General features: G+C 34.7%; 2 protein-coding genes across 2 annotated transcripts; one reads left to right on the forward strand and one right to left on the reverse strand.

Annotated features, from left to right (window-relative positions):
- Positions 1-81: 81 nt before the first annotated feature.
- On the forward strand, positions 82-11,213 carry LOC149909315 (nucleolar complex protein 4 homolog A). The gene is made up of 10 exons (XM_090119200.1): positions 82-226; positions 321-429; positions 755-957; positions 1,240-1,370; positions 1,577-1,716; positions 2,198-2,395; positions 3,101-3,272; positions 5,361-5,527; positions 5,751-6,790; positions 7,298-11,213. Exons 1-10 carry the CDS (start codon positions 104-106, stop codon positions 7,415-7,417), a joined length of 2,403 nt encoding a protein of 800 aa, XP_089975326.1. The 5' UTR covers positions 82-103; the 3' UTR covers positions 7,418-11,213.
- A 1,182-nt stretch (positions 11,214-12,395) lies between these two features.
- Positions 12,396-27,415, reverse strand: LOC149909316 (uncharacterized). The gene is made up of 7 exons (XM_090119214.1): positions 27,092-27,415; positions 22,752-22,894; positions 21,568-21,653; positions 17,094-17,177; positions 15,969-16,096; positions 14,859-14,954; positions 12,396-13,129 (listed from the first exon to the last, which is right to left on the reverse strand). Exons 2-7 carry the CDS (start codon positions 22,884-22,886, stop codon positions 12,645-12,647), a joined length of 1,014 nt encoding a protein of 337 aa, XP_089975340.1. The 5' UTR covers positions 22,887-22,894; positions 27,092-27,415; the 3' UTR covers positions 12,396-12,644.
- Positions 27,416-27,500: the final 85 nt, after the last annotated feature.

The raw sequence follows: 27,500 nt of genomic DNA on the forward strand, positions 1-27,500 counted from the left end.
AGTTTATGAACGCAACTTTAGTTTCTTTGAGTCTATTGTCTATGTCAATTATTTTCATATTATTATTCTCTATGATTTATGTCTAATTCTTTTCAATACAAAAATGGCTGATGTGCAACCAAATTTATCTAAAATGATTTCGGCCCAGCTACGCAATAAGGCAAATGAGTTTTTAAACTCAAGAAAAAATGCGAATAATCTCGCTGATATCATTCAGATGTTTGAGGTAAGTAATTTTCCTATAAAAACGATCATAAATATACTTGAAATTGCGTCTTAGGTTACTCATTTTTTAATCACATTTTGCTTAATATTTTTAGGCGGAAACGGAGAACTATACTCCTTTATTGCTTGCAATCGAAGTTATATTTACGGAGCTGTTAAAAAGGGGTGATCTTATACAACAAATAGTACCATTAAAACCTGCAGGTGTGTATAAATGGTTTTCATTTGTCATCAAGAAAATATTGATTTTGCGTTCTATTTGCCTGACCGCTATTGAATAAGTTTTTTCTACCACGCACATGTTATTCAATGTAAATTTAAATGCCTATTTTCGTGTGTAAAATAACGCTCCAGTTACATATTATGATGTTATTTTCGCTTATGTAAAGGTCGAAAGTCAACCTGCAAGCTCTGGTCTTGTATAATGATTTTATAATGGTCCACATTTATATAAACATGATTATATTGCATTAATTGGGTGATATAAAACTGAAAAATACTCTTGATAGGATTTGTTATGAATCTACAGATCACAGCCCTGAAGCAGAGTACCGCAGATGGCTAAACGAGTGCTACGAGACTGCGTTGACGCGCGTGCTGGAGTGCATCAAACGCGGCCGCACCAACTCGAGACTGCAGGCCCTAGTCACTGCCTGCAAGTTGCTGCAGGCGGAGGGAAAACATCCGTTGGAACACACGAGCGGATATTACTTCCCTTCGGTTAGATTGAAGGTAAGTTCCTATAAAGACGGCAATGCTTATGCATATACTTCTTATTGCCTGTTATTAATGTAACTTCTCTCTTTATTTTGTATCATTTTTAAATGCAATATGCTTTCAAACAAACAGTCACATGGTTTGAAATATATTGATACTTCTAAACATAATTAGTATAACAGTTTTTAGCCATTGTAGTTTAGTTCACAAATAAAATGTGTTACAATTATTTATGCATTATCATTGTTTTTATTGTGTTGATGTATATGGTTATTACATAATTAATATTGTTTACAGAATATATTTAATGTACTGCTTGACTCGGAAATACCCATGACAGCTCCTATCACTCGCTTCCAAGAATTCACTGAATATCGGGACATGCAACAGTTTGGCTTGAAAGTCCTGTGTACTATTGCTTATCGCAAGTAAGTTCTTATAATTTTTATTTTCATAGCATTCAATGCAATTTAGAAATAAAAAAAATAAAATTTAAAATAAGTTCAATCAATGTTACTATTGAGTTATTTATTTATTTAAATACTTGTACTGCCAACAAAAAAAATTACAATTTTTTTTTATAAACATTCATCATTTTGTTAGTAAGAAGTAATAGCTACATTTCAATTTACAGGTCACCAACCCACATTTACATGCAGAACTATTTGGAACTGCTGGACAAGCTGCTAGCCCTCGAAATACCAACGGAAAACAAGCCTAAAGCCAAGGATAGAGAAGATGAGAAAGAGGACAAGCTGCTTTGTGCCAGTGAAAGTATGTATTGTGTCTATAACATGTCTATATTATTTTGTGATCTTATAGGAATTTGATACAACTTATTTTTATAAAAATATATTATATTGGTACGAAATCATCAAATCGTAATTTTCTAGCTCGACAGACTAGACTAGACATTAAGAGGAGATGAATTCCTGTTGATTTTGTACAAAACACTAATCCCATGATAACTGATTGTAAAGAGTATTTTTGCATTGCAGTTTATAAACATGACTCTCATAACTACATTTTCATGACATCACCTACACTTGACTATACGTTTCATCAACTAATTTCTAGACACTTTTAGTTGTGAGCAGATTTTTTTCTCCCATGAAAACTGAAAGAGTATTTTTGCATTGCAGTTTATAAACATGACTCTCATAACTAATTACATTTTCATGACGTCAGCAAAACTTGACTATATGTTTGGACACTTCTAGTCATGACAAGCAACTTAACAAGTCCATTCCCACAGGAAAGGGCAGCTTCCAACTGGGCGCCGCAAACTGCAAGCGCTACGCGAACAGGTGCTGGGGCTTCGCGTGCCAGTGGCCGCTCTGCGGGGAGCCGCGAACGCACCGCCGCGCGCTGCTGCTGCTCGTGGAGCGGCTTATGCCCCTGCTGGCCCGACCGCACCTCGCTACTGACATGCTGTGCGATAGCTTGGACGCTGGTAATAATTTATACATTTTCCACCACAAAGGTTTTTTTAACATTATACCTCTAACTCTTCTGGGCATCGGCTGCAAGTTCCCAAGCTTCCATGATTTTGGTACTTTTCCAGTTGTAATTGAAAGATGAAAGCGGCGTGTTAAAACAGGAGCTAGTTGTTTTTTTTTTTTAATATTCATAAATAATTTGGAAAATCCAAAAGTGCACGCCTCATAATTTTTTTTTAATAAATATTTATTAATTATTATTTTTGTTTATTTAATAACAATTAAACCACATCGAATCAGACCCTGAAAAATGAAAGGGTTCTATTCCTGAGCATACTAAGGGTAAGAGAAAAAAAAAGACTCGATTAGTAAAGTATTTCGGTCGCTATCGTGTTAACAAGAAAAAGGATCCGCACATACAGACACACGGACGTCCAAGACAGAACTTTTTTAAACTGTTTTTTAACTAGTTTAAATAACAAAAATGACATCAAAAATATCATGAACGTTAAAAATAGTGTTTTTTCTTAATATGTGTGTGTATGTATTATCTTACAAGTGCAATGTATGATACATAAAGACATTTTAAGTTTGAAAAATCAGATGTTTTGCGCGAAGTGACGGTAGTACCCACCTCAACGCTTCGCTTATGAGGCGTGCAATATAGACTAGATCCCAAATTACTTCCAATCAAATAATTCACAAACATCCTTCCATAGGTGGTCCAATAAGCATGCTAGCACTCCAAGGTGTCCTCGAACTGGTCCGTCATCACAACATTGAGTATCCGGATATATACGATCGTCTCTACGCTATGTTCGAGCCGGAGATGTTTGCTACTCGATACAAACGACGGCTGCTGCACCTGGCCGATATATTTTTGAGTTCCACGTGAGTTTTGTCAACATTATAATTATAATCTTTAAGCAAAAAAGCGCTTGAATTGAGAAGTTATTTTTTTGGAAGTTTCAGTGGAAAATGAAATGTTGCTATCTCACTCTTTGTAATAAATTGTTATCAAACCTCTTATTTTTTTCAAGGCTTTTTTTGTCATTTTTACAATATTTCTAGGTATTTTCTCTGACAGTAAAAAAGTGAGGGTATTTTGAAGAATTAAAAATCAAACTACCCTCATAAATTACCAAAATTAAAAGTAAATTAAGCTGTTTTCCAAGCACCTTAAACATGACTGAATGTGAATTATCCTGTTAGTCCAGGAGGAATCGGCGCATGAGTACCGAAAACTATTCCACCTCAATTTTTTTACGTGATCCTCTTCAAATTGCCCTACTGATGATATAAATGCATGTTGCCATGGGGCAACCCGGTGCCATATTGTTTAAACCGAAATTGTTTAAACAATTGCAAGGAATTGTTATTTTTCAACCGGACAAATTTTTTTTATATTTTTTATCGAAATACCAATAAAAAAGGTCCAATTACTTTTCACGATAAAGTTAATATTTTCAAAGATATGAATTTTTTAAGGTTTGAAAAATCTCAAATTTGGGTACTTTCGACCCATGAAAAATATATTTAAAAAAAAAATAATATATAAGTAATATTTTTTTTTCAATTCTCTATACAATAGTTAATAATATTGTTAATAGAGATTTAAGAAAATTTCATTGTTTATATCTGTTTTTTAATTGTTAACTTCGCGCGCTCACAAGTACGCGCCGCTTACCTTTAAGTATCGCCGTCTCTCTCTTACTCATGCGCTGCATCGGCCTCTCTGTGTCTTGAATCATTATTTATCATTTATCTTAAAAACTATCAACTTTATCAAGATTTCTAAAGAGAGCAATCTTATTAATAATTAAATTGTCTACAATTTGTTTCTTATATATTTTTTTCTGAAATCAATTTTTTTAAAGTTATTTAAGCATAAATTGAAACATGTAATTAAAATTACTTTTTTGTCAGTTTATATTACTTTTTTGTTATTGAAACAGCAAGTAAGGTAAAAGACCCAGTTATTGACACTGGCCTAGTTGTTTGACACTCGCAATTTGATTTTAATTAAAAGAATGAAATGTTCTCAAAAAACCAAAGATCTTAAAATTTTTAATTCAAAAATTATATTTATTAATTTATTAGAATTGATTTGTTTTTTTTTTAACTAAAATAAAATTTAAAGTGTCAATAACTAGGTCTTTTACCTTATTAATTACATTGAATAACTTCTTCAAACGAAAGTTATAGATGGAGAAGTATGAAATAATAAAACAAGATTTAAAAATAAGTATTTATTTATTATCAATATTATTTTTATATATTATATTCTTACAGTCTTCTGAATCACAACCACATAGAAGTATGCAACTTATATTATTTTTTTTACAATAACAAGCTTTGGTTTTACAGGCTTTCTTACAATTACACGGTTTTTTAAGATTAGTTGGGAATGGTAAAAAACAAATATAATAAAGGTAAAAAACAGATATAAACAATGAAATTTTCTTAAATCTCTATTAACAATATTATTAACTATTGTATAGAGAATTGAAAAAAAAATATTACTTATATATTATTTTTTTTTTAAATATATTTTTCATGGGTCGAAAGTACCCAAATTTGAGATTTTTCAAACCTTAAAAAATTCATATCTTTGAAAATATTAACTTTATCGTGAAAAGTAATTGGACCTTTTTTATTGGTATTTCGATAAAAAATATAAAAAAAATTTGTCCGGTTGAAAAATAACAATTCCTTGCAATTGTTTAAACAATTTCGGTTTAAACAATATGGCACCGGGTTGCCCCATGGCAACATGCATTTATATCATCAGTAGGGCAATTTGAAGAGGATCACGTAAAAAAATTGAGGTGGAATAGTTTTCGGTACTCATGCGCCGATTCCTCCTGGACTATGTTCTATAGGCATTTACCGGAGAGTAAATAACCAAAATTAGAAGTCAATTGAACTGTTTTCCAAGCACCTTAAACATGACTAAATGTGAATTATCCTGTTCTCTAGGCATTTACCGGAGAGTCTAGTAGCCGCGTTCGCAAAGCGCATCTCCCGCCTAGCGCTGGTCGCGAGCCCGGAGGACGCGGACGCGCTGCTGCAGCTCGTGTCCAACCTGCTGCTGCGGCACCCCGCGCTCAAGCGCATGATCTGCTGCGAGGACACGCCCGCTATCAGTGAGTGCATGATACCGTGTTAAATGAAGAGAGGACTTTTTTTTGAATGTTTTTTTTTTTAAGTGAAACTGCTAATGTGGGTAATGTTTTTGCGGATGAACACGATAATAATAATGTTAATTTGGGCACCTTTTTTTTGAATAAGGAGGAGTGAGCGATTTAGATCTATTGACTTTTGTATGCATGCACAATTTTTTTTTTACATTGTGAATGTGTTTTGCAGTGTCAAACGACCCGTACGTGATGGAGGAGACGAGCGCGTGCCGGTCTCGAGCGCTCGGCTCGTCGCTGTGGGAGCTGCGTGCACTGCGCCGGCACTGGGCCGCGCCCGTCAGCGCCGCCGCCGGCCGAGCGCTGCTGCAGCCGAGCGTCGCTCCGCTCGCGCCCACCGACCTGCAGGTACACACACACACACTGCGCCGGCACTGGGCCGCGCCCGTCAGCGCCGCCGCCGGCCGAGCGCTGCTGCAGCCGAGCGTCGCTCCGCTCGCGCCCACCGACCTGCAGGTACACACACACACACTGCGCCGGCACTGGGCCGCGCCCGTCAGCGCCGCCGCCGGCCGAGCGCTGCTGCAGCCGAGCGTCGCTCCGCTCGCGCCCACCGACCTGCAGGTACACACACACACACTGCGCCGGCACTGGGCCGCGCCCGTCAGCGCCGCCGCCGGCCGAGCGCTGCTGCAGCCGAGCGTCGCTCCGCTCGCGCCCACCGACCTGCAGGTACACACACACACACTGCGCCGGCACTGGGCCGCGCCCGTCAGCGCCGCCGCCGGCCGAGCGCTGCTGCAGCCGAGCGTCGCTCCGCTCGCGCCCACCGACCTGCAGGTACACACACACACACTGCGCCGGCACTGGGCCGCGCCCGTCAGCGCCGCCGCCGGCCGAGCGCTGCTGCAGCCGAGCGTCGCTCCGCTCGCGCCCACCGACCTGCAGGTACACACACACACACTGCGCCGGCACTGGGCCGCGCCCGTCAGCGCCGCCGCCGGCCGAGCGCTGCTGCAGCCGAGCGTCGCTCCGCTCGCGCCCACCGACCTGCAGGTACACACACACACACTGCGCCGGCACTGGGCCGCGCCCGTCAGCGCCGCCGCCGGCCGAGCGCTGCTGCAGCCGAGCGTCGCTCCGCTCGCGCCCACCGACCTGCAGGTACACACACACACACTGCGCCGGCACTGGGCCGCGCCCGTCAGCGCCGCCGCCGGCCGAGCGCTGCTGCAGCCGAGCGTCGCTCCGCTCGCGCCCACCGACCTGCAGGTACACACACACACACTGCGCCGGCACTGGGCCGCGCCCGTCAGCGTACACATACACACACACACACGTACACACACAGCACACCACTCCGGCGTCACACACACACACACTCATATAAACACACCACTACGCCCACACTCTCGCGTACACACACACATACACACCACTATGCCCTCACACACACACTCATACCCTACACTCTGGTCTTCCAGCTATTAAGCTGAATTTTTATGTTCAGTTGGTAATACACACCACCGCATTTCCTCACACACGCACGTGCACCTTATAACAATACAATACAACAAATTGTATCAGATTCACTAACCCAAGATGTTTATTTCGTAAATAGAGCTTGAAAAGATAGCTACTAGAAAGCATTTACAAAAACCTGATACGTCAGGATTACATATCCCAACACATGTCACTGGATCACTATTCCCATATATTTTTAATGTAACATACAAAAAATTAATGTTTACGTACGTAACAAAATCATTTCATTTTCAGCTATTCGACGCAGAATTAAAGAAGAGATTTAAGACTATTGAAATCAACTTCATCAGACCGGAAGGCATGGGCTTGACAAACGGGGAGCGGCTCATGCAATATTGGGAAATTGTCGCCTAATGTGGCAACACCAAATCCTAGAAAATAGAACACAGAAGTGTGGCAACACAGTAACAAGTATGTCTTGAAATTTTCGATCATGGCAATACCGAATCGGCCATAGTTTGTATTCTTGTCAAACAAATTCGTATTATTATTATTTTCTTAGACACTAAAATATGACTAGTTGATAAATAATATATTAATATTTAATAAATTGGTTTTATAACTAAACGTTTTATATGCGTAAACTTTTTTCTACAGCGATTTGACGAAAGTAATTTATAATCAGGACAAAGTTACATACATTTTGTATGTATTTATGTGGTTTTAAAGTAAAATATAATGATAAAAGTCATTTAGTAAACATGTTTAACTGAAACGTTTTCTTCTAAAAAAATCTAATTCGAAGTTCATTCTTTAAAACACTGCCAAATATCATATTGGAATTAAAAAGAAAGGCAGTGATTTTCACTTTTACATTAAAAATATTTTTTGAAGTGAAACTTCTTTAGGCGCGTTGACAGTAAAAAATTTAATGTTATGGCCGTAACGTGTAGGGCGACGATTTTGGTATCTTTGAATCTTGCCAAATAAGTTTCACTTCTGACAACGTGTGCTCGGCACACGCACTTTTTTTTTCAAAAATATTGATTTTCAATCATTTGATTGTACAATGACCAAACATATTTAAGTGTAAGTCTACATAGTGTAGTTATTTTTGTCACTGGCTTTTTTCTTTGTTTTTTTTTTTGCAAAAAAAAAATATTTTCGTTAAAACTCCGTTTCAACTAACGGATAATTATAGTGTTTGTTCGTTGCTTTTAAATAGTAAAGAAGAATATAAAAATTATTTGTTTTATAGAAATAGTTGTTTTTCTTTAAGTCTGAGTAATAAGGTTTTGGATTATATGACAGTGCAATGTGCATGTGTTATGGGTTTTTTTGCTATGTGTAATCGTAATTTTGATGAATATTAATATCGGAAAAATAATTAAAAGTAGAGTCAAACTAAAAATTCTAAAATGACTAAATTTTACTGACAAAAAATATAAAAAAAATTACAATCTTTTTTTTAAAATGTGGTGAACAAACTGTTTTATTTAAGATATATTATTTATTAAATATATATTTAAAAAAATGCGTAATGAAAAAAAAAAAATATCGAAATTTTAACAAATTACAATTGCACATAGTGATGTTTACATGGCTGTATGATGTTAACATTTTTAATTTTATTTTTGTATGTGTATATCTGTGATCGAGTCACAAGCGTTGACGCAACACGCCATGGGCAGTAGATTTAGTTGTTTTTTTTTTATTGATTTATGTTAGTATGTTAGGGCTTCGCAATTGAAATAGCAAATAAAATAATGTTGTTAACATTGATGGATACAAAGAGGGGAATATATTTGGATACGGACAAGAATCACTGAATTTGCTATTTCAAAATGTAAGGTTATTTTTGTTCCTACAACTGATTTTTTTTTGTAGTGTACATCAAACACAGTACATACTAAAATCCTTCTCGTTCGCGTTAAGATGTAGCAGTCCTTCTGGCTAACATTGAGAAACACAAAGACAGAAACAGAACGTATTTCTGTACAAGAAGAGATGTAATGCCTATATGTCATTATATTCATCGGTAGACAAAATTTAATTCCCTTTTTGTATTCATCAATACGTATTATATACAAACGATCCGCCTCAAAAAATCCCACAACAAAAAAAATATACATACGACACCACAGAATATCAAACCAGTTTGTACTTGCCATCTAAGTAACAGTTTTATAAATTTTTTAATAATTTTTAAATATTATTACGTTTTGCGTAAACGCTGGTGGGGTATGAATGTTATTTCGTTTTAAGGGTCGTTCATTAATCATGTTTTCAAGCCCTTTTTAAGAAAAAAATAAATAATTATCACATTTTTTTTTTGCTGTATATAGGGAAGCGCTTGGCCTTAAACTTGCCTGATGTAAAGGTTAGATGTGGTCTAAGATGGTACGCGCTTCCCTAGTAACTACCCGTTCACTCTACGCTTGAAGACATTGTAGCGACACCTCGCTCTGAATCGCGCAAGCGAAATGTTTTCGCTACAGAGCTTAAACATATACAACTTTCCGACAATCGACATCATCCATCGTGGCCTTAACGGCCGGCCAGTCGAGTAGACTGGTCGAGGATCCTCCCTTTTTCGATAGAGGAATTCCACCTTCCTTCCTTCACAATATTATCAAAAGAATTGCGCAGAAAATAAGAAAACATCTGTCGTAATATTTTCTTTTAACAAGTTTACGTGGTTAATGGACGATCCCTAGTAAATTGGAGTGCATTTAGAATAATATATCTTGTATTTATAAAATGGCGATAGACTTGTAATTTCAAAGGAATTACCCTAGTGTTATATAACTATATTTTGGTTTTTGATGCACGATCTTTGCAATAATTCTTGTATTTGGTGTAAAAATTTACTGTAATTTGTTGTTGTTTTGTTTAAAAATCCGTTAATTTCTCGTGTTTAATATTATTTAATAATAAAAAATGCTTTCATCCCATTTTTCATTCCCTATTACAAGGGTTGAGTTCAAATCAAAATTTCTGTATTTTTTACCCAGTACCAAATGTTAATTGTCGCTAAGTCGTTTGGTTAAAACAATTTTGTTAAATTTAATTTTATATTGCAAAGAGTCTACATCGCGTAAAGCACTGTTAATACTATAGGCACGTAGCTTTATGTTGTGGTAAAGTTTTCCCCCTTCTAATGTTTACTAACACCACTTTCATTCCATGTCTTTTTTCCTATTTATTGTCCACGGGCGAAACTTGAATTTATTGTTTTTAAACTTTTTATTGGTCAATAGAAAGTATTTAATAATTATAATACGTCGAACTACAAAACAGATTACTTATTATTGTTTTTTACTTAAAACATTTTTACAACATCTGCCAACTAAAATTCAACACATAAAAAATACCTAAGTCAAGTTTCGCTCGCAAGAAATTATCAAACCATTTCTTAAACACTGGAACATAGTAAACAGATACGAACAGTAGCGAAACTCATAATAAAATGTTCGAAACTACTCTCGCGCAACATACACATCTATGCGATACATACGATGTATATTATGTTGATCCTTATGTTCGTGTGAGTGACCCGTTTCGAACGTTTTGTATGAGTTTGGCTACTGCGCGTTTTGTTTACTGTGACTGGAAGCTAAGCCATATTTAATTTAGTGTTGTTTAACCTCGCAGTTGAGGGTGCGGTTATGTGATGTCTATCGGAGATACACCAAAAATGTCATGGAAATAGTGTAAGCTACAGAAATGTTGACTTTCGATGTCATTATGATTTCCACGACGTTGAACTGTGTTGTAAATGTGGGTAGATTTAATGATGGTCAGTAATATGGATATGAGAAAAGAAAAAATATATGTTAAGTTGTATTTTAATTGTTCATTTGACAATTTTACTACTCGATTGATAGCGTTTTTGTATTTATTTTATAAATTGTACTAGTTGATAAGAATATTTTGGTCTAGTATATGCAGAATTGCATATAAAAAAGATGTAGAATAAAATATTTTAACTCTAAAAAGCAGGCATTTAATATTGATTCCTTTGAATTGTATAGTCATATAAAATAGAACGTCGTGGGAATCCGTCATATTTAAGAATCTCACAAGCTGACCGCACCCGCCGTGATGATGTGATTTTTGTAACGAGTAGTTAGTTTTAAGTTTATGTAAGCATTATTTTAATATACTTTATGTAACGTTCTATTATGATTAATAAATATTATTGAGAAGATTTTTTGGTTTTCTTTTTACATTACCTTAAATAATCGACACCTAGCCACTTGACCCAAAATATAAACATAAAAATCAATGGAAATATAGCCTACAATATTACTCAGGGGTAAATAGCAGGGGGGGGGGGGGTAGCTTTCTAGTGTCCCTGGTCTTTCTACTGTTAAAAATGCCTCCCAAAGTCTGGTGCATACCGAGAGACGGGACGGGACAAAAATAAAGGGTAATTGCAGAAAAAAAAAATACAGAAATACATATCATCAATATGCCTAACAACGCACACTATAATCTACAAAATACAACTATCATAAATAGGCGCAACAACGCACACTATAATCTACAAAATACAACTATCATAAATAGGCGCAACAACGCACACTATAATCTACAAAATACAACTATCATAAATAGACATAGCAACGCACACTACATTACAAAATAGAACTATTATAAAATAGGCCTAACAACGCACACTGCAATCTACAAAATACAATTATCATAAATAGGCCTAACAAAGCACACTAAAATCTACAAAATGTAATAGGCCTAACAACGCATAGGTACGATATTTACAATCTACATTAGGTGGTTTGAACGCTCTCAAATTCAAGGCAACAAAAAATTATAGTTTGCATACAATAGGCGTTGAGTCGCAACAAATACTCTATGGACATTTTTTACACGATTCAGGGATATTTGTCTCAAGCACCAAAGAACCTCGGCTAGGCAGGCCTTTAGTTATCGGAATTGAAAACTTCGGTGAACATTGCCGCAGCCTATATGTATAGTTGTCACATGGTTGTTATTGTAAAGTCGCCTGATATTTATCGGTATTTCTATCAACTTCTAGTAGGTAGTTATAGTTCCATAACTAGAATATAGTTGGAAACCATCGTGACGTTTTTTTTGAACATTTAACTATAACATTGTAGAACATATTATTGTTGTATCACCAATAGTTTCCGCAGCGCATGCGATGAAAGAGAATTTATGTCTGATTTTCTACACCTTGGAACCTTGGTAGCCTTGTTACTCAGTTACAGTGTAGTACATATAAAATTTTTTGCAATTGGTCCAGTCGTTTATAAAGGTAATTCTTTACATACAAAAATACAAATCTTTTCTCATTTTGACACCAGTTTAAATTTATTATAGGTAAGGAGTGTCCAAAATAAAACCCAAATTCTTATGTAAAAATAAATTTATTGTTCAATAACTATCCTATAATTACGTATTTCGAATAGAGATAAAAAATATTTGGCACAAAAAAAAGGAGTGAAACAAAAATAAATATATCTAAGCACCAATATTGGTTTTAACACTACACATGGGCGACCATAGAGTCCACATACAAGTCTTTTTATTATTAACAATAAACATACTAAATTCGATTCAATTAAATATACAACAATCCATCTCATGGTTAAAATTATCACACTTTCATGATTTCCTCTTGACTCTCACTGGCGGTTGGCTTAACATTATGGCAACACGTGATCTGAGGACTGTCCTCTCTAAGAACTGTACTCTCCGAGCCGTCCTCACTATCATTTCTCTCGTGAACAATAACTTTTGTATCTTGACTAGACTTGCAACATTTCTCTTCTGGCGGCGTCTCTTGTTTCTTTTTGCAGCAGCCCTGGCGTTCAGTTCTGAGAAGCTGCGCATCTTCCACGCTAGGGCTGTCTTCTTTTTCATTTTCGTGGTGACAGTGCGAAGTTAAGGCTTGCGATTTTTTCGCTCTGGCAACTTTTGACGGGCATCTTTTGGCGCCATAATAGCACGTGGGGTTTTGTTCCGTGGACGTGCTCGCGGGGAAGTAGTGTGAGGGCTGTATGCAGGTGCGAGTTTGGCAAATGAAAATGTCCGACTCCGTGCTGTGTGTGGACGTTAGAAGCGGCGGGGTTGAGCTCTCCGCTGTAAATAAGGAAGATACTGTTAATGGTCATATCAATGGTTTAGGTAGATAACTAATTATACAAATTACTGGTCTAGTCAACATCTCTCAAATTTTTCTATGGTGGAAAAATAGTTTAAGCTATATAAATAAGTGTTTTGCTACCAAAAATACATTGAGCTTTCAAACTACTCCCTAAAACACAGGTAGAAAGTACAGAGGAAAATAACATCTATCCGCAAATAAACCACTAATTCAACGTACAATCAAGACTGCATTTCCAAAAGTACCTCAAAAGCGTAAAGCGAAATGTTCAATTAACTATTTTGGGCGAAAGGCCTCTATTACGGCAAACAGCGAAACGGGATATAAGATCGAACTAGCGTGAAGCGATAAATACATAATTCAAACTACCAAGCACTACGTCCTCTGTCTAAATTCAATCTATGTGATATTTACTAACACTGTCAAAGGCTCTATAGTCTAACGTAAACAGATATTTACATTAGAAACATGTCATACAAAATACAAAAAGACAACACAACGTTGCGTACTACGTACTACCCTCAAAATACGATAGATTGAACAAAGAACTAGACCAAAAACTACCAAAAAGCCTACAATCTAACTGATATCGCGTACTCAAGAGTTCGGATACGGTTCAGAGAGCGCAGTGTCAGTCTGCTGCAGCTCGAGCGCGTCCAGCTGCTTGCACAGCTTGCCCTCGCACTGCTCCCAGCTACACTTCTCCGTGTTGCAGCGATCTGGGAGTTGTGTGTACTGTTGTAGTGGCATGTGTGTCTGTGTGTCTGTGTGTCTGTCTGTCTAGTTGGTGCCTATACAATATAACAGATATATCGTACTCAAGAGTTCGGATACGGATCGCAGATACTTTTATGCCCTTTTCTTGAAGGCCTCCCCGTCGAATTTGCTTGGGAACACCGAAGACGGTAAATAGTTCCATAAGATGGTTGTTCTCCGACAAAAATTCCGAGAAAAGCGGACTGTGGTAGATCACCGAGGTGGTGCGGTTGTTATTTAAGTGACCCCAAGCTTGTGTGTCTGTCTGTCTATTTGTTGCCTATACAATCTAATAAGCCCCGCAGTCAAGCAGGCGAATACGGGTAAGAGAGCGCGTTGTTGAAACCGAGACATGCGGTTTGGAAGAATGTTTGTCAAGCTGTTGAACGTTTATTCTATAACCGAGTGGACAATAAAAATATACATTTCTCATCTGTTCCACAGATGGTGATATGAACCACCTTATTTTTTGATAGACTTAGAAATCGAGTCTCGATTATACGCAAAAGGAGTGAATGGTCGGAAATTTACTTCTTAAACGGTTTTCGATAAAATTTTATAATTAGATGTAAATTATGGTGTAAAGTAGCCCATAGGTTACCCAGATACCACACTAGCTGCTGAGCTGTTTATGTACCTACATTAATGTTATGAATAAATCGCTTAGAAGCTTACGTTAAAACGTAGATATTAAAGATTTTATGATTATTTTTAGGAAAGATATGTAATTTATAATGCCGCACAACCCAAACACAATAAAAGCACAAGTTATTTAAAAGAAATAATGTAACATTTATTCATTTAAGTAGTGTTCTGTCTCTTTCACGCTCAAGTCATTTGGAATCAAGAAGTAGGAGTAAGTAGTTATAGGCAAGAAAGAAACAAAAATACTGATCAATTACATTTTCTAAAATTTATGAGTAAAGCTATTTATAAATTATCAATTACCTGTATCATCACACTCCGGAGTACAAATGACCATCCGCTTGGTGCCGAAACATTGCATCTGCAGAAGAGTCAACTTGGTCCCGAAAAGGAAATAACCTGAAATAAGATTACACTTTAAAATATTGAAAGCTAGCTTTTCGCCCACGGTCCTACTTACAAACACACTACATATTTTTTTTAAGCTATTGCATAGCTTCTATCGCGGGCCTTGAGCGCGGGGACCAAATCGAGAAATTCCGTAACGAAAAAACCTCACGCTCCCCACTCCGACGGGCTCGGAGGTGTGGCTTGAAGGCAAGCTATGCTATAGCTTTACCGCGGCAGTCCCCGAGTGCCACACGTCTTTTTTATTCCTTTCAAGTTTGTAATAAAGAATCCAGCCTTGGATGAAAAAGCGAAGGCAATTTATCCAAAATCATTGTTCCTAAGTTATAACTTTCATAAGTTATAAGGATACAGAGAAACGGATTAACTTTATCGATATTCTTCTAAACGCAAATACAGAAATCATAATACATATAATAATGTATAAATAAATGCATTTGAGAATATTGACTTAGAATTGTACAACATAATCTATTTAGAAAACGTATTTGGCGTATTTCCAACTGTGTCATTACATACAATGCATAATACATAATAATTAATAGGTTTTGTGATGCCAAAACTCGTTTGGTATCTAATTTTTGTACTTTTAATAAAACTAAATTAACTCTAACTCTTTTAATAAAAATATTATTTTTTACCAATCACTGGCAAAATAGAAGAATATCAAGGTGTGTAATCATGTGTATGAGAAAAGTAATCTACCATTTTGTTTCTTCTAGTAAAAGCAGTAATTTTAGTTTATTTTATTGTTTTGACCTGAAATGGTGTTGGCCAGTTCAGTGGTCTGAACTTTGAAACAATTTATTCAAGGCAATGTTCAGAGAACTGGTGTTCTCAAACTCAGTACACAGTAACAGAGGCAAATGCATCTGTTTGCCCAAATTGTTCTGTTATTCTGAATGTTTAATTTATTGTTTTTCAATAAAAATGTTGTCTTTTTTAAGTTAACTATTTTACCATCTATTATTGTGTAACAATCGAGAAGGATCCTACAAGACTCACCCAGCATCATGCCAAAGACGACAGCGAGCATGAGATGCACGTTGTATACCATGACCACCAGCATGAGCAGGTAGCCCACTATGTTGTGCACCAGGAACACTGTAGTTTGGTGCAAGTTCACTAGCGTCCTGGAGGACCAGAATATTTTCTGTCACTTCGGAATTATTATTGACTTTATTTATAGTAATTATGCAAAAAAGGATCCAGGAGACCTTTTTGGTGCCAACCTATCTAAATATATTTCTTGTGTAAATTTGTGTGTGTGAAAAGTAAATGTAGAAAACATTTACATTTTGTTTCTTTATTACCTTTAAAAATTGCTATTACTTTAAAGTTTAACCTATAGGAGAATTCGAAATTTGCGGAAGAATTTTTCCGGGAAACATCGGTTAGAACTCCTATCTAAAGAAAGTTACATTGGATAAATGCTGCATGTAATTTTAGCATAGCGTCGTGGAAAATAATTGATAACCATGATAAGTCTAATAATATCAGGGATTATTCGTACGGTTCCGTTCAATTTTTTCGACTCAATTTTTTTTTTATTTTGACGATCTTTAATTTATGCCTTAATAGGTACTTTGAATTTAAATTGTGTTATCAACAGCCAGATGGCGATTATTAATCACCATAAATAAATTGCAGCTTATCACGAAATTATATAAATATATTAATAAATAGAATAGATAACTGTCATTGCCTCAATGCGATTACTATGATTTGGATTTCACTAAACGAACCATTACACGCACTGCAAGACCAATTACTTCAAATAAATAAAACAATAAAGGTATGACTGAATCTATACCAGTATACCACATACATTGTTAACACAAAATTCAGAATATAAAAAGTAGTTTGGCACCTTTAGTCCTAAATTTTGTTTATATATTTTATTTAGACCTATCTATTTTTCAATCATATATTATATTAATAGTCTTATAGCATGCAAATGCTTAATAAACGAAATCACGAGGCGGGACTTGAACCCGCGTCTCTGCCAAACCTGGACACCGCTCTAGCTTCTCGCGTGATCACATACGAACGATCCTTTAAAAAATTATATTCTTTAAACATTTTTTATATATTATTTTTATTTGATTCAACTCCCAGTGTGATAATTACCTCACTTGGAATGAAGACCAGCGGCTGACCTGCCCCGTGCTCGTGTTTCTGCTCGTCGTCGGCTCCATAGGGTTACCTTGTTCCCTGCAATTTTTATACAAGTTTGTATACTTGATAATTTGCTATTGTTATCTATAGCAATTACTTCGTTACGTATTTTCACTGTTTTTTCAGGCTTCATCGAGTACCGACACCAAACCTTTTTTCGTGTATCAAAACTCGTTGTTTTACTTTTTTTTTGTGGAATTTTTCTGCTGCATTTCAATTTCTTGAAAGTCATTAAACTCGAACAAGTAACAAATTACAAACATGGATAAAATTATCATTGGTACATTGACCGTAATTTATAAAATGAAAACTTATTCTGAAAATATTAAGTAGCTTTTTATCCCTAATCCTGCTTATACAACTTCCGAGATTTAAGATCCGGTTTCGGATCCGCTTGCTAACCATGTCCATTACAGCCTAATTTCATACATAATTTGTCATTTTAGTTGTCACATATGCTATACAGAACATATTATTATCAGGAAACTGCGAAACCGGCCCTAAATACTATCGGTCAATTAAGGAAAGCTGGCATGTTCACAGTACTCACACTTATGCAATTTCACTTACAGTATGTTCAAAAATAAATGCGACTTTAGTTTCATTTTAGACTTGAATTGTAAAATGGGTGCGTTGGAGATATGCAAATATAATTATGAAAGCTCTCATAATTTACCTGTAAAATTATAATTTAAAAGTAAATCAATTGATGAAGTTAATTATTTATTCTAATAATAATCAATTGGATAAAAGTATTAATAATTATTCATTTATGAAATAATAATTAAATTTCAGGACATAAAAACAATACAAATAACACGTGCGCTCACTCCCAACATACACCAGGGCCAATCCCTTCCAAAATGATAAAAACCTAAAAAAAAATAGTAGTAGGATGAAACCCATTAAAAAAGGAGGAGAATGTGATAAAAATTAAAGGAAAAATAAATTACAGACAATCCGAGTTCGGGAAGTGGGAGGGGGGGAGCTTTTAAGGCTAAAAAATGGTTTCTCTTGATTTCCAACAAAACTACAAGTCCTATGGAAAAAAGTTCAATGGCAAAGTTGTAGGTAATAAAAAGTAAAAAAGTTGTACTTTTGTATTAACAATTTTTTCACATAACCTCAAAATTTAGGTGAAATATTCAAAAAACCAAGTTATTGGTTTTTTATTTCTTTTTCAAAAAAAAATTTTTTTCTACTATATTTGGTGAAAAGTTACCTTATTATGTCTCAAATACACTGTAATTTATTTGATTGAAAATATTTATTTTTTCGCCTTATTTCAACTTAATACCAAAAAAACAACCTAATTTTCAATCGAAAATTCTGACGTCGAAATATCAGCTTTTTACAAAAAGTTTGGGGGCTTTTTGTTCGTTGAAATATCTACTTTCTAATGGTCTAAAATATAATATACATTACCATAGTAAATTTACTCAGAAAATGCATACAAACAGTGTGATAATGAGCTTTTTTGGCAATGGCAAATTTCTCAAACGACCTGAAATGTTTTTATCGACATCATTTTGTTTATGTACATACTGTCAAATGTTAGCTGTGGTATCGTTACTTTGATCAGATGAAATTTTTTATTTTGAAATGTTACCGAAAAGCCGATACAAGAGAAAATATAGAGTTCGAGAAGTGTGCCTGATTTAGTAAAAGCTCATTATCACACTGTTACTGGTAAAAATGCCGATTTTAGTCAAAATTTATATTTTTCTAACAAGATCCTTATCATCTAAATTTCCACCTTGGTGAGAAAAATTGACATTTCTAATGAAAATGAACAAAAAATTAAATGATTTTATTAAATACTGTAAAATAGTCTATAATTCTTCCATTTACTGTATCACAAAATTCTTCATAGATTTTTAGATATTCGTACTACACCAATTACATCACCCTGTATTTATAAACAATTGAAAAATATGACACATACATAGGCCGGGAGAAACTGACACAAAATTTCGGGTCATTTGTAACAGAATGGCGGTTCTACAGAGGTCTTATTACGCAATGACTAAAAGAAAAATGATGGTCAGAACGCTGGTACCGGCGGACTAGTTGCGTGGGCGTTAGTTGAACTCGTCGGATATATAGCGAAAGTCAAACGATTTGTAACACAAAAATTTTAGAATTTACCGATAGCCCATAAAAAAGATGTAGGCGGTAGTGTCATGCCATATTTTTCCGGTGTAACTAACAGCCCCCCATACCGACGCGATGCGTTGATTTTAAAAAAAAACAATTCAACCATTTGTACCAGGCTAACTTTTGCACAGGTAATCATCATCGTGCAGACATTTACGAAAATCGCCATGCCATACTTTTCGGACGATTCTAAATGGCCACCATACCGCCGAAAATCTGCAAAAAAAAAAAATTTTTTTTCCCCAAACAATTTGTACCAGTATTGCATTTGGATTTTTGGAGAGTATTTGATAAAATGTGACCATTATTATATTTGCCATACTTCTAGTAGGGGGAAAAAGTGCTGCCATACTTGAAAAATTAATTTATTCGTCACGTTTCAAAAATACGACTGTACAATACGTAAAATCATTTTTTACAGTATGGGATCATTATATTCTGTTTGTTTGTATACAATTCTACCTAGAAAAAAATATCGCAGAATGCAAACATGGGGCGGATGATTGTAAGACTTAAGCCAAGACGTAAAAAAAAATGAAAAGAATTGGCGATTTGTACCAGTACGGCATTTTTGGAAAGTATATGATGCAACGTGACCATTATTATATTTGCCATACTTTTAATAGAGGGAAAAATTAGTGCCATACTGCTACAAATCGTTCAAACTACGAATAAAATCTTACAATAAGAAAAAAATCTTATACACATTCGTCACCTCCCACAGGTATGGCATTATCACACTTCTATTTATAATCATTCAGGAGTTGTTGAAAAAAAATGTAGGGTGGTACAAATCGTTTGGCGAGAAAAAAAAATTCAAAAATTTGCAGATTTTCCGCGGTATGGCGACCATTTGGAATCGTCCGAAAAGTATGGCATGGTGATTTTAGTAAATGGCTGCACGATGATGGTTACCTGTGCAAAAGTTAGCCCGGTACAAATGGTTGAATTGTTTTTTTTAAATCAACGCATTCACGTCGGTATGGCGGACTGTAAGTCACATCGTCAAAGTATGGCATGACACTACCGCCTACATTTTTTTTAAGGGCTATCGGTAAATTCTAAAATTTTTGTGTTACAAATCGTTGGACTTTCGCTATTTATCCGACGAGTGTGACTAACGCCCACGCGACTAGTCCGCCGGTACCAGCGTTCTGACCATCATTTTTCTTTTTGTCATTGCTACTAAGACCCCTCTAGACCGCCATCCTGTTACAAATGACCCGAAATTTTGTGTCAGTATCTCCCGGCCTAACATGTGCAATGTGTAAATGTGTTGACGTTCCAGCTCTTCTTAATATACCTATACAAGCTTGACTGATTTAGAACATATCTGAAAGCTTTGGACACGGCCGTAACTAGTAACTTGGTCGTAGGTACTTATCATCTCATTAATCGAAAAATTAGCTACTATACGTCGTGGTAACAAAGCAGGTCACGGTCACACCTCTTACGGTAACATTTTATTCGCGGCGAATGCTAAAGGAAACATACAATCACATTATCAATGAATACATGGAATTTATATCAATTTATTGGAGTAATAACGAAATAGTTTTATGCGTTCGCTTTACGTCATTTCCTTAATTTTATTTGTCGTAACTTTTGGAGCGTATTGGACTCTTTTTTCGATATTACTTTCGAAGACTTTGGTGATTTAGGTAGGATTTCATGATATTATCAATATGAAAGTAAAGTGTAAAAAAGTAGTAAGTTGATAATTTTAAACATTAATAAAACTGGAAAGGTGTGAAATTATAATAGGAAATTTATACGCAGAAAAATCTCTTAACGTTATTATAATTACAGATACTACCATATACTTGCTCATAAATCTATAATTTTTTATATAATACGAAATTTTCATCATCTACGGATTAATATTGTTTTGAAGGAAGCAACAATTACAACGGTTATTGAGAAATTGCGGGATGTTCTACCGATTGGTTTTTCCTGCAACATAACCGCACCCTATACAAATGTATGGATATATTCAAATTACATTAAATACGTATATATGTAGTAGAGTTTAATGAATGTAATTTCTAGTTTTAACTTTTTTTTTAATGAAGATAATTAACTCGTCAAAACCAAAGATAACGAATGTAACGAGTTTGAAAAAAAAATAACTTTCTTCGGAATCGGTACTCAACTTTGTATCTAAGTATACATATTTGACTTATAATAAAGCGAAAAATTGTTTAATCATAGTTTTTTTTGTCGTATAGTACGATATTTATCATGTATAGATAACTGTATAAATGCTTACCGTTCACATAGTAAGTTTCTCCTCTCATCCGACCTGTAAGGGAACAGCTTCTTGTGAGCTTCCCGCTGCACCCTCGCTAAATATACCTGCAAAGGACATATTTACAAAAACGTTTTTAATAGACTGATAAATTAAAAAAAAATGTGTGCGTGTACTAGTATAGTGTACACACGTAAGAAGTGAAACTTCTTTATGACCTTATTTTTCAAAAAATAATTTACTATAAGCAACTTTACAGAAATACGTCGAATTACGCGTGGTAGGAGAAAGAAAGTTTTTTTTCCAACCACGATAAAGAAGTTTCACTTCAAAAACTGTATTATAAGCCTGATTTTTTTTACTTTTAATTAATATAGACAACAGAGTAAGAAAAGGAGCATGATGATGTTAAGTGGTCAATAATGTCCATATTTTTTTATTTAAACTAGATATTAAATTGTATTTAATACGGATATAAAAATATTTTATGATTCATGCATTCTACTCTACAAGAGAGCCTATTAAAGCTGTAAATTTCTATACATTTAGCAGTGTAAGTGCTAACTACGCAACATAACTATGTAAAAACTGACAACATTACACTACTTTTAACTTTTAAGATAGTCGTGCAAATATCATTAGGACTTGAGCAATGTAGCGACATTTCTCACGGGTTGTGTTGAGATAACATCGGCAATAATCAACTTTTTTTACTTCTGTGACAAGTGCACAGACAAAAAAATAATGTAGGATTAATTCTTGCTATATCGCAAATATAAGCCTAATTTTATATTTTGCTATCAAATCCAATGACTATAGGAATTAGGATTTTGCATTACTATAGTGAGTATAGGTTCGTCAGTGAATGGAAATGCCAGCATATTCAACGCCCCCTTATCTTGCAATATCATTGCATTTCCTAACAATTGTTTTGCACTGCCTCTCTCTTTTGCATACGCAGTTTAAATATTTATAAATACTTCAACAAGACCTACATATTTTATATTATTTACTCTGTATTGTACCATATACATAAAAAAAACCATCGTTTTTGTATGACAATTCTTCAATTATTTAGTACAATTGCTAACTTTTAAAAGACTTCGTCTAAGTCTAACTTAGTGAAAAATGAAAATGAAAATGAAAATATTAACTAATTTAATTTACCTTCATTTTTCAATTTAAATAAATAATTTTTAATTTACCTTAGACGCCTCAAACAGCAGCGCGACGAAGAAAAGCACGATCCATGTGAGCGCAAAGCTCCATCTCGTGTTGATGGTGAGCCCAGCGAAGAGTAAATCACCCACATCATAGCCGAACCACATCCACATGTGCATCTTGGCGCCTTTTATTTGCAAATTAAAAAAAAAGTTAACTTTTTTTGAATCAGTGACTTTTTTATACAGATTTTTTTTTAGAAAATTGTCAAGATTGGCGAAAAAAGGAGGGAAATAAAGCCGAGCTAAATTCTAAAAAACAATTTATGCGTTGATAACGTGAAAAATTCCGTTATACGTCTACTTACTACTTACTTCTAGAATATAACTCTGCCTTACTACTCCTAAAAGAGCTCTATTCTTTTCTATTTTTTTTTCTATGTCTTTAAAAATATTGTCAATATGTGTAATTTCAACAACTGTGAATGAATTTCACGCGCGAAAGACAATAAAGTTTAAAGAACTAAATGAAGTACATAATTGAAAGCCATATCCGTGTCTGAAAGCAGGCAATATCTTTACCACACGTATAAAACTCTTTTTATTAAGTCGAATAAAAGCACAATTAAATTAATGGACTGATAAGGGATTGTTGAAGTTTTATATCTATTTCCTTCACAAACAATTTTCGGAAATGAAACCACATAATTTATTTAAAAAAAAACGTACCTATTGCGGAATTTGATAAAGAAATGCGCGTAATTTGTTCATGATGAAGGTTATTAATTATTCGTTCAGTTAAGATTTGATAATTATTAGATTATTATTATCACTTGCAATAACCAATGCTATCAATAGATTAATTTGTTATTATAAACATTGAACATATAAGAACAATGGATCGAATCGTAGATTATGTTAGTTAAACAATCTTTCGAATTTATTTTCATCATAAGAATAAAACAATCCATTTGTTGTAGATTATTGTTTGGTATTTGGTAAATAATAGTCCGGGAGCCAGTGACAGATTTTCATGACCAAGTCCATCCCAATCGAAAATTTGTAAAATGCATCCAGGACTTATAGGTACTATGAATTCTCGCGACCTTCAGTGCGACTACGTGGGTGGGGCGCGCAGTGGCAGCCTGGACGCATAGAGAAAAGTTTTTTCAGCCATTTCCTCTCAATTGCAAATTTGTCATATATTCTTTTTTATTATCTAGTATTTTTGAGTTTGAGTTTGAAAGAAAAACAATGCTAGCTGACCATAACACGGAGGATTATACGTCAGCTGTACGTTAGAGTGGCAAAGGGTGTAGTTTTATAGAATTTTTTTATAGCCTATAGCCTTCCTCGATAAATGGGCTATCTAACACCGAATTCCGAAATAATTTTTCAAATCAGACCAGTAGTTCCCAAGATTAGCGCGTTCAAACAAACTATTCAGATTTTAAGTTGCAACACGAAAAAATGCCACTGAATAGCGATGCCGCGGGAAAAATCTACTTCCTTTTACTATGGTCTACTTGCATATTTTATCAAAAATAGAAACATGATTTCGTGTCTATTTCAAGTTTAAACGGTGTTATTAATCTGTTTAGTATTTAAATATACAATTTCTAAACATAGACTAATATAGAGAGTGTTAACAAATTGGACAACATTGGCATATACATAGACGTGAAAATATTTTATTTCCAAACTGTCTATATGTTTTTAATCTCTAAGGGCGCTTGTGCACTACAAGGAATTTTACTGTCCGGCATTCCGATTTTTTACGGTCCGGTGTGGCATGAAAAAACCGATGAATTGCTTGTGCACCTGTCCGTCTTTACTCGGATCAGTGCGGTACAGTTCAAGGAAGTTTAGCGGTATAATGCTATCATAAATGATTGTTTTTGCATTTTACAAGAAACGAGTAAAAAATATAGAAGGTGAAATATTATATTACTTCGTTATAATAAAAAGTAAAGTTCCGTAAGAGATTTAAAATGCGTGTTTCACTTATTTATTTTAATCGGTGACGAGGAGCTAAAGCTATTCCCACTTGAACTTTAACTTACCAACACTTACTTAGATAATAATTATAGGTCAATGCTTGGTCAATGTATATAAAATAACAATACCGACTTCTCAAATCTCATTGCCAACTAAAAGAAAGTAAAACAAGAGCTTGCTTTTAATTGGCATATGCAGTAAAAACAGTAAAATCCAAGCAAGTGGGTATTCGAAAACAATTATACCTACAGCGACTCGTAGACACAAAAAACCATCCGGAATAGGGAAAAGTAAAATGTCGGACAGTAAAATTACGTATAGTGCACAAGCTAGTATATAGATTAATGGCGTGCCATACCGGACCGTAAAAAATCGGAATGCCGGACCGTAAAATTCCTTGTAGTGGACAAACGCCCTAAGGGCGCTTGTGCACTACAAGGAATTTTACTGTCCGGCATTCCGATTTTTTACGGTCCGGTTTGGCATGAAAAATCCGATGAATTGGCTTGTGCACCTGTCCGTCTTTACTCGGATCAGTGCGGTACAGTTCAAGGAAGTTTGGCGGTAGAATGCTATCATATTTTTTTTGCATTTTACAAGAAACGAGTAAAAAATAATATAGAAGATGAAATATTATATTACTTCGTAAGATATATTATTCTATAAAAAGTAAAGTTCCGTAAGAGATTTAAAATGCGTGGTTCACTTATTTATTTTAACCGGTGACGAGGAGCTAAAGCTATTCCCACTTGAACTTTAACTTACCAACACTTACTTGATAATAATTATAGGTCAATGTAGGTATATAAAAATAACAATACCGACTTTTCAAATCACATTGCCAGCTAAAAGGAAGTAAAACAAGAGCTTGCTTTCAATTGGCATATGCTGTAAAAAGAGTAAAATCCAAGCAAGTGGGCATTTATATGTACAACGACTCGTAGACACAAAAAACCATCCGGAATAGGGAAAAGTGAAATGTCGGACAGTAAAATTACGTATAGTGGACAAGCTAGCGTTTAGATTAATGGCGTGCTATACCGGACCGTAAAAAATCGGAATGCCGGACAGTAAAATTCCTTGTAGTGCACAAGCGCCCTAAATTTTAATTTTTACTATATTTGTAATTATGAGTATCTACTAGTAACCTTAGAATACACTGAGGTAGAAACGGCATACGCGTAAGAACACGCTCAGTTTGAAGTCAGCTAATTAACTTGGTTGTGTTTAGTTGGCCATGTTGCTAACTCTTTTTTCTTTCTTTTTTATTGGTTTAAATGTATATTCTATATTTGTCTAATGCGGAACAGGGCCCGTAGACAAAGTAACAATTAAAAAACGATAACGAAGTTAGAAAAGGAAAAATGTATGGGATTGACATTAGATAGACCACGTGATCTAACGCGGCGTATGGCAATCCCATATATTTTTGCCTTTTCTAACTTCGTTATCGTTTTTTCATTGTTACTTTGTCTAAGGCCCCAGTTTACGGCTAATTTGTTCCCATATACCGATTCTATGTCAGTTTATACATATATTTATTCTAAGCTAGTAACAAATAAATACTTGAAACTATAAAATAAATTGGAAAATTTCATACAAAAAACTACAAGTTTCTTCCTAGTTGCTTCTAAGTATGTTTATGTATGTACAATATTACATGCAATAGAAAATATTATGTTCTAAGCAAGATAATATGAAACTCGCAAATATACAAAGTATCTTAAATCAGTAAACAAACTGATACTAAGTGTAGATAAGCATGCTTATCTTGTAAGTAACTTATCAATAACAACTTGCAAGAGACAAACACATCAATAATGATATTTGGCCTAGTTATATTTTAATCCTTTTAAAATTTTCTATTTAATCCTACATTTGAAGATATAAAAACAATACTAATTAAATTCTTCATTTACATTAATGATAAATAATCTTGATTAACTTTTCATACTAACTTAATTATTTTTGCATTTTGGTGAATAGTTAATTGAGCAAATAATGCAATAGTCTGTGATTTTCTAAAATATATTTTAACTGACAAATTTTTAATACCTAAGCAAAAGTTAACAAAACAAAAGACCACATTTTTCTTTCATAATATGTCCTTTCAGGATTTAGTTATATGTAAATGATTCCCAGTTTCTTATTTTTACATACATACTAATGGGCATGTAAGATATAATATGTAAAATATATATTTTAGACAAAATTCGAAATGTACATATTACTTTTTAATTTCCTTGGCTTATTTTTACGTCTAATTTAAATATTAAAATATATATACAAAACTGTGCTTTATCTAAATTTATGTAAATTAAATTCACATGCCCTGTAAGTGAAAGTCACTGTTGGTTTGAAATGTTTTTACAAATAAATGTGCTTACCTTCAACTCCTACAGTACTTCAGAAACAGTAAAAACGATACATCTTTTCACTTATAGGAGATATTTTGCCCTACATTGAACGATAACTGTATGTCTACATTCTTATCACACTGATAAATATCACAAATTGAAAGTAAATGTAATAAATAAATATTTAAAATTATTCCCGATACGCAATTTTGTTATATAACAAGTGACTAGCTGTATCTAATCCGTAATGTTGAGCACTAAATGTAATAAGAATAATGAAAGTGAATTAGAAATAAATCCACTCAATTTTATTCATAGAATCGAAGGACAATAATTTATTGAACATTTGACAGTTGACATCTCGCATCGCATTTTAAATTTGACACATATCAGCTGTCCGGTACTCAGGTCCGGTATTTATTTATTTTTCTTAATGGCA

This window comes from Colias eurytheme, chromosome 3 (genome assembly GCF_061535395.1).
Source record: "Colias eurytheme isolate Ceu_HAF_F1 chromosome 3, ilColEury1 Martin Lab GWU primary, whole genome shotgun sequence".
NCBI lineage: Eukaryota > Metazoa > Arthropoda > Insecta > Lepidoptera > Pieridae > Colias > Colias eurytheme.